This window comes from Mytilus californianus, unplaced genomic scaffold, assembly GCF_021869535.1.
Source record: "Mytilus californianus isolate M0D057914Y unplaced genomic scaffold, xbMytCali1.0.p SCAF_9, whole genome shotgun sequence".
Classification (NCBI taxonomy): domain Eukaryota; kingdom Metazoa; phylum Mollusca; class Bivalvia; order Mytilida; family Mytilidae; genus Mytilus; species Mytilus californianus.
This window is the reverse complement of record NW_026262745.1, coordinates 98574754-98583961: the sequence shown is the minus strand read 5'-3', so window position 1 is coordinate 98583961 and position 9208 is coordinate 98574754. Positions and strand designations below refer to the sequence as shown.

At 31.7% G+C, this 9208-nt stretch overlaps 1 protein-coding gene across 1 annotated transcript; it reads right to left on the bottom strand.

Moving 5' to 3' along the window:
* Positions 1–6613: 6613 nt before the first annotated feature.
* Positions 6614–8672, bottom strand: LOC127716656 (E3 ubiquitin-protein ligase TRIM56-like). The gene has a single exon (XM_052222906.1). It carries the CDS (start codon positions 8659–8661, stop codon positions 7024–7026), a length of 1638 nt encoding a protein of 545 aa, XP_052078866.1. The 5' UTR covers positions 8662–8672; the 3' UTR covers positions 6614–7023.
* Positions 8673–9208: the final 536 nt, after the last annotated feature.

Genomic DNA, 9208 nt, shown 5'->3' with positions numbered 1-9208 from the left:
CTAATGAAATATTGCTACTTTTTAATTTAAGTTTTCATTTTTATTTATTTTTTTAAGTTTAAGGATGTCATGGATGTTTGCTTCTCATGTTTATGACTTTTTGTCAGATATTCGGAATCCTCTAGTTTTATCTATGTGGTGCCAATAAATTTTTTTCCCGCTAACCCCTATTTTTCCTAATTTTATGTTTGATAATCTTATAAAATCTTTGTTATTTGAAAGAAAAAAGTTGCCGATATTAAATGTACAAAATATATAGAGAGAATCATTTCCCACCAAGTTTTCAATGGCTTATATCTCAAAAACAAGGACACTGACCTTGCATTTTTTCTGCTTTAGTTCCTTTATGTGTGGACTTTCAATTTATAACAGTCTTTAAAAAAGATTGTTATTTTGAAACAGAGTAGCGAACATCCTTATTGTGTTTTTATATTACATGTGATTTATCTATTCACTGTTTACATAAATGTTTGAATATATATTTACTGTTTGAATATCTATTTACTGTTTGAATATCTATTCACTGTTTGAATATCTATTCACTGTTTAAATATATATTCACTGTTTGACTAAATGTTTCAATATCGATTCACTGTTTTAAATGAATGTTTGGAAACAATAAATCTGTATAACCTTAGATGTGTTGTAATGATATGTCAATTTTCATAAATACCACTGATTTATTATTTTTGGTTATGTTGGGTCCTTTTATAGCTTGCTTTGCGGTTTGTGTTTTGCATGTTGCATGGAGGGGCGCAAGACATTTGAGCAAATAATTTAAAACTACTCCGGGACATTTTAGCACAGACATAAAAGCCCATTTTAGCGCTGTTCACAATTGTCATACTAGCTTCGGTACCCATGTTAGCAAAAACGTAACTGGTTGGATAATATCAGAGACAAATAAAAATACTCACGATACTAAACCCGAGAACAATCATTATTTATGCTGGCTTAATGTTTAAGATGTTTGCAATTTACAATTTGGTTAATCATGAAAATAGATGTTGTTGAAACAAAGCATTTTTAGGAAGTTAAAGCGCAATATGTTATGGCTACCGTCAACCAGCCATTTGCTTTTGTCTGGATTTATCATCAAATTATAAACACCAACCTATGAGCTGCGTCGGATAGAAATCGACCTTATGCAAATGCACGTATACATGTACATGTATCAGATTTTGGAACATTCAAATACGAAATAAAACAAAATTTTTGGTCTGTTTTGTAGGGTTCCTATATCAACTCAATTTTTAAACAGTTACAGATTTTGAGATTTTTTAACCCGAAATAGGTTAACAGATGTATTGATAAGCATTTGCATAAGGTCTATCCGACGCAGCTCATATTAAAATAAGAAGTATCGATGAATCTGAACCCAAATCTAGACAAGACAACAGGGAACTGTTAGTTCTTAGTACAATTTTAATATGAACAGTATATCAAGAGCCCATTATGTAGGTTCATTGGCACATACATTGACAATTAAACATTTGAGTTTACTTTTAAAGTAGACACGAAATATTTTATATAGTGCTGTCTTGATATTATTAACATTTATTAAACAACATAATTTTAATTGCTAAAATGGGCATTGATAATTTCACTTTCGCTAAAATGGGCTTGATTTGGCGCAAAACGTCCGATTTTTACCACTAAAATGTCCTATCAATTCACCCAAATGTCCTCCGCCGTTATGGAGACCTAAATTTGCTAACATCCACATCATTTTATTTATGGTAGATGTCTAATTGGCAATTATACCACATCTCCTTATCATATATTGGCTTGGAAATGAAGAAACAAATTTTACAATTAAAGCGTGTTCATATAATATTTATGCGTGATTATTTGCCTTTTCCAACTATACATTCCAGGCAAGATATTACGAACTGAAAAAAACCATCAAATTTAGGCTACAGAAACTGTCTTAGTATGTTAAAAGGATTGCTAAGGGGAGAACAAATTTACAACCTCACTAAAGATTAGGATTTTAATGGGGTTTACAGAATAGAGATTAATGGGTAAAAATACAGAATAAAAACCAAAATGATAAAAGATAGAGAAAAATTTGCCAAACAATAAAGAATAAGAAAATGAATGACCCTCAGACCTCCCATCTATACACTTTAGTATACCACACACATCATCAGTAGCACTCACATCAACAGTTTGAAGGCAAAATCAATTACAAAGTTGAAGAGCATTTGGGAAATATTGTTACATGTAGTTGAATTAAGCACTGAACTATACCTTTCAGAAGTTGAAAGTACTGTCTTTTTCTGTATGTTTAAGGCGTTTATTGTGCTTCGTTGCAATCTTACCAGTCATTTCTGACTGATATTTACAGTTTGTTCATAAGTTGTTCTATTACACCACTGTCTCTAGATCGTCAGGATTGAGCACTCACAAACATATTAAACCCTACCACATTTTGTATTTGCCTGTTCCAAGTCGGGAGCTTGCAGTTCAGTTGATTGCTGTCTGTAATATTTGTTTTTCTTTTATCGTTTTGTCATAAATAAGGCTGTTTTTGTTTTGTTTCACATTTAGTCATGACAGGGCCTTTTATAGATGACTATATGGAAGAAGTTTTATTTTTTGTGATGCGGTATGTTACTTACATCCACATCATTGGGACTCTATTGAATAGATATCTTATTGGCAACATATTACACAAGTATTTCACAAAGCCTTACAAAAAATCCAAACAAAATTTAACCAAACCTCAAGGGTGAAAAATAATTTAATACTATCAAGGTGACATAATAATAATTTAAAATGGAAGAGAACTTTAAAACAAGAGAGTACACGCTGAACTGTCTCGCCTGTTTAACTTATCACGATTGATTTTTATGTTGGAAGTCTTATACATAAAGATTTTACTACAAATACCACATACATGTAAACCCAAACATTCAGACATTATCAATGATCCATGTAAATCATGTCCAGGTCGGATGAACCCTGCCAGACTAGCATGCACACCTTATAATAATTACATACACCAAAAACAGTTAACCTATTGCTTTTAGAAACAGATCTTACCACACAGACTTTACATTGACAAATGAACCATGAAAATGAGGTCAAGGTCAGAAGATAACTGACAGACAGATACGTACAACTTAAAATCATTTCATGCTTCTTCTGTGTATAATCCTCCTGTAAGTACGTAGGAGCAACTCCATATACCCTTAGTAATTTAGCTCAAAAATGTACAGCATATACATATAAAAGAGAAGAAAAAAAATCGAAATATCTTTTTTTTTATTTTTTTTTTTTACAGGGACTCGTTTTTATTTATTTACTTATTTCATATATAATTCAGCAATGGATGTTATAATAGATTAATATCGTTTAAAATCTGAATAAAAGTAGACTAAATCTTGTTAAAAGATAAAATAAGGTAAAATATGATAATAAACAGTTTTCAAAAGATAAATTGGTTTTCTCCTAAATAGTCTTGATGGAGTAAAATACACAAAATACACCTAATATAGTTGGCATGTTGCATTCTTATAGTATCTGATAAACAGACTTTACCAGGAAAAACATTTGACAATTGAACCATGAAAATTAGGTCAAGGTCCGTTGACTGACCTCGCAAGACAGATATGTACAACTTACAATCATGCTAGGTTTTTGAAAATGATATTCTTTCCAATGATCAAAATGTGCAAATTGTTAAATAAGTCTTAAATTTTATAAAGAGATGAAAAAGCTTCCTCGTGGTATAAATGAACATCAAAATAGGTAAAACGCACATCATTATCATTGTCATTATCATCATAATCTCTACTGTTCTTTCTTTATCGCCTTTCCTTTTTTACAGTATAATAGTTTATACTCAATTCACGGAGATATACCTTTAAAAAGTGGAGGAAATGAAACGACTGAAAATCCAGTGACCAATTTTTGGAATATTTATTTTGACACGATAAAAAACAAGTGTTCTTTGTTTTCGTTCATTGTTTTGTACATAAATCAGGCCGTTAGTTTTCTTGTTTGAATTTTTTTTTATGCGATATGGGGTTTCCTCATTGCTGAAGGCCGTACGGTGACGTATAGTTGTTAACTTCTATGCCTCTGGTGGAGAGTTGTCTCATTGGCAATCATACCACATCTTCTTATTATATATTCACCAATTTATCAATATAGCCTCTTCGTTTATAGACCACGTTATTCCCTTTTATAGCGTTACTCGGGTATTCATTTGCTTCAAGTTTATATATGTAACCATTTTTAATTTAGGGTTATGTTTACAATTACTGTTTATTGTCATGTTATTTAGGATTGACGTGTCGTGTCGTAATGTTAACTGTAAGAGACTGCATTCAATTTTTTTTTTCAATCATGAGATATACACTTTTTCTTCAAATAATTTAGATAGAATAAGATAAGATAAGATAAGAATTTTATTAGTTTAAAATCCAAACAATAGGATTGCTACTAAAGAAAAAAACATATAAATATCGTGAAAACGATAGACAGAAATCAATACAGACATGTAGCATGGAAAATAATTAAGGATGTTCGCTTCTCTGCTTCAAAATAACAAGCTTTTTAAAAGACTGTTCTAAAATGATAGTATATAAATAAAGGAACTAAAAAAGCTGAAAAATATGGAGGGTCCGTGTGCTTGTTTTCGAGATATAAGCCATTGAAAATTTGTCGGGAAATGATTCTCTCTAGATTTTTCTTACTTTTTAACATTGGCCGCTTTTTTGCTTCAAAAACTATGAAAAATTAACAAGCATTTTTTTAAAAGATTTTCAAATAATCAAATGGCTTTTTCAAACTATATGTAATAAAATTATGAAAATAAAAGTAGGGGTTAGCGGGCAAAATTTTGTAATGGCAATACATGGATAAAACCAGAGGATTCCGAAAATCTTGCAAAAATTCGAAAAGAAAAGGAGCAAACATCCTTAAGTGTTAATATTTATTACAATACTATTTTTGACAACATGCCTCCTCTATAAAGTCTTGATTATATATTATTTTATAATATTAGTCATGAATCATACACTGTTCATATATTGACATTATAATTGTTTCTCTCATTATACAATTCAATTATACTGTTAACAATGATAATTAATAAACCGTGATATAGTGTAACATGAATGATAATTTTTCCTTTGATCTTTGAGTGAGTTAACTTCTATTATTATTAGAAGAGTGCGTTAACTGAATGATTTTTTTAGTTATTGCACTCTCTAATCCCGACGTAAACGTTGGTCGCTTGTCATAGGAAAAGCAATGCATGTGAGGAGTTTAGACCAGTGCTCTAACTTCCATCTCAGAAGTTGTTATTTCACTGTCCAGCTCCGCATCCTTGGTATAGTAATCAATGAAAACAATGACCATAAAATGTCCGAACAAATTTAAATAAAATACATACACAAAAGTTTACAAAAAATTAAATTCGGGAAAAGGGAAGGCGGGTATCCGTACACTAATTGAAGTTGTAAACCTAACCCTAAGCTCCGCCCATTCTTTGCTTTTCCTATATGACATACGATCAACGGCATTGGACAGTCAAGCAGACGCCCCACTTTGGAAAGAATTTTACTGCCGGTCAGAAGAAGACCAGAGTGACCATATTTCCATTATCAAGTCACCTTTGATTACTAACAAAAGAGAAAGAAGTTGATACCAATAGGGAAAATCCAACTCCATAAGTGATAGAACGACGGACAACACCATGAGCAGAGTAAAATGATAAAGGACAACCAACATTTCATAAAACAATAGACAGAAAAATGTATATTAAAAAACATGAACCCCACTAACAAACCGGGTCGACATCAGATGCTCCGGAATGGTATGGAGTTCCTGCTCCACACATTGCACCCATCGTGTTGTTCAATTAAATAACAAACAAAAATAATGACAAGTTATGTTCAATGAATGAGTGGTACATATCTATTGTCATCTGTGACACAAATATTCAATAGCGATCAACTAAATTATGATGGTGACCGTAAAACTTTCAACCTTACAAATACGAAATACGAGTCCCTGTTTCAATTGCTTCCTTAAGAGCAACAACTCTGAATCAAGGAAATCATGAAAGGAAACATGTATGCGTATATTGAATATCGTATCAAATGGGAGATATCTACTCCATTTGTAGGCGCTGCTTTAATGTTGCCGCCTACAAATGAACGGTGCATAATGGGACCACTTCAGTTTTCCCGTTAAGTTAATTTAGTTCTCAACCGACCTGCATATTTAATTTCTACATATGTTAATATTTGAAGCAGACTTTTCTTCAGCAATGGTATCCTTTATTCCAAAGTAAATGGATTAGATGTAAAAAAAAAAACCATTTGTCACAGCAAGACATAACCCCCTCACATTCTTTATTGCGCCTGTCCCTAGTCAGGAGCCTGTAGTTCAGTGGTTGTCGTTTGTTTCTTGTCTGTCATATTTGTTTTTTGTAAATTGTTTTGTTATAAATTATGCAGTTAGTTTTCTCGATTGAATTGTTTCATTTTTTCATTTCGGAGCCTTTTATAGCCGACTATACACCTTCATCCATTTAGCTCATAACATTTTGTTTTACATAAATAAATAAGAAAAAAATCTTTCATACAGGAATTAAAAAAAACAAATCAGAGAATTTGACCACTGATGTCATCAGTTAAGTTATCACTCACTGGATAATTTTTAATGTTTAAAGAACTTACAATAACTTTTTGTAAAACATTGTCAAATACATGATTACATTTAAAAGTCATTTACTTTATAAATGTAAGCAGTTGTAGAATAATTGTCCTTTTTCACAATTAAATGAACATTACCAGTTAGTGTACAGTAGACTGGTTCTTCAAAGATTTGTATTTTATACATTAAAATTGAGAACGGAGACAGGGAATGTGTCAAAGTTTGATTGAAAATCAACTTGAAGTCCAGAAATAAATTTCTTATTGTTCTTATCATTAGTAGTATAAAATGACTTCACAAAATATTAAATGTTCTTATCGATGTAAGGAGTAGGTTTTAATATAACATTCATAATTCATCAGAAATTTTGAATACAAATCCAGGAATTTGACCTGAGGTGGTATTTGTTCCGTTATAACTAAGTGGAGACTTGTCAAAAGTAAACACTACACCGTTACTGTCTACTACAGTTTTCCCACCTTTACCAGCAAAACATAAAGTACCTTTCATCAATACAACAACATGGTACTTTTTATTAGCCAAAAGTTTCACGGGTTTTGGGAACATTATTTTAACAGTATTATTTTCGGCTACTTTACTATCTAAAGTGTCTTTCACTACAACAAGATCTGTTGTATTGTCTTTAATTATAGCGGTCACGTCACATGTCGCCAATGCATCTTTACATACATACGATAGAAGTCCGTATAGTTCTATTTCCTTTGATAGCGAAACACAAATTGCGTCTTGTTTTGCACCATTGACTTCCCAAACACAAGTATGTTTTCCGAAACGACAGCAGCTGAATATTTTTGAGACATTAGGCGTGACAGTCACACTGCTCAATTCAAAATATTTGTTTGTTTTTTTGCATGAAATCTGACACGCCTTCTCCATTCGTTCAGCTAATTTAGTTATATTTTCTACATCCTGAAGTAATAGTTCATAATTCACGATATCCTTAATCTTGCTTTGAATAACTTGTTTATGTTCTTCTACATGTTTCTTCAACTTTTCAACTTCTATCATAACTTGTACATTGGATGCCATATTCACGGCTGCATCTATAATTTGTTTTTCGTTTTCTATATTTTTTTGCTTGTTTTGAAAAATTATTATAGTAGTATCTATCGCTTCTTTTGCCTCGTTGTAAATTTTTAGAAGTTCTGCTTCTCGTCTGACTTTGAGATCATTAATTTTGGCAACAAGGTCACTGAAAATAACCTCAAGATCTCTTTGTTTTTGGTTATACTCCTTATCTATATTTTCCTTTGCAGAGGATCGATCTTTTATGATTGCGTTTACATCACAATCAACATTGGCAAGATGGGTTTTCAAATATTTGACTTCATCAGATTTCGCATATTCCATGGCAGCATCTTCAATGGAAAGAACCTTTTCACATCGCCGATGATGGATTGATACACACATCGAACAGCATGGAGTGTGATGGTCGGCACAAAACAATTTGAGTTCTTCTCCTTTGTGTTCAAAACATTTATTTTTAAAGGTCATTATGCAATCAGTGACCGATGAAAGTTCGTTTATTTGTCTTATTTCGTGGTCACATAAGATTTTGTTTGCTTTATGGTGTTTTTCACAATTTGAACATAATAAATCAGAACAATCAACACAAATAAAACTTGCCTCCGATTTTGTTTCCATTCGTTCACATACCATGCATTGTTTTTGTGGTCTCTCAACTTTTTCCTTCTCTAATAATCCAACGATAAGGAAATTCAATGGTAACACTTTGGCCCATTCATCAGGTGTATTGACCTCCTTCGATATAGTAACCGTGGTCCTACATACCGGACATTCAATACTTTGTTTGTGTTCCTTCTCAAATATAGCAGTAATATAGGTCCGTAAGCAACTTTCACAAAATGTATGTAAACACGGTAAATACTTTGGAATCTTCAGTTTCTCCAGACAAATTGCACACGTAGTTATGTCAACGACATGACTCTCAATAGACGTCGCCATTTTAACGCCCTTCTGTACACGGAAGTAATAAGAATCTCGATATACCGGTCCATATATACATATATTTATATGGGTCTATATATATCCATACATACATTATCATAATATTACCGGCTGATAGTGTTGTACTTTGGCATTTACCTCGTATGTGCTATTATAGAAACACAATTTAATGCTAATTAACACATTTATTCAAATGAAATTATTATATAACTTTAACTCGAGCTTGAATAATGAGATCATATATTAAATGACAAATTTTATATTTTGTCAATATTTCTGTTAAAGATTAAAATAAATCTTGAATTTGAGGTTCGCTTTTTTATATATCATCTTGCAATAGTATTAAAACATTTGACCTTTCTACAATTTACACAAGTATTCCCCATTCCAAACTGAAAGACAAATTGAAAGAGCTGGCATGCTTTGTTTCATAAAAAAGAATGGCCAATTTAGATACAAGTATCTTGTCTTAGGAAGGGATAAATCGTACTTAAGATGCTTGATTTCTTGATTAAATACATATTTGTTACGTTTGGAGGATGGG

Bases quoted from the DNA above. Each gene is read 5' to 3' on its own strand.
- LOC127716656 (XM_052222906.1), bottom strand. From the start codon at position 8,661: ATGGCGACGTCTATTGAGAGTCATGTCGTTGACATAACTACGTGTGCA.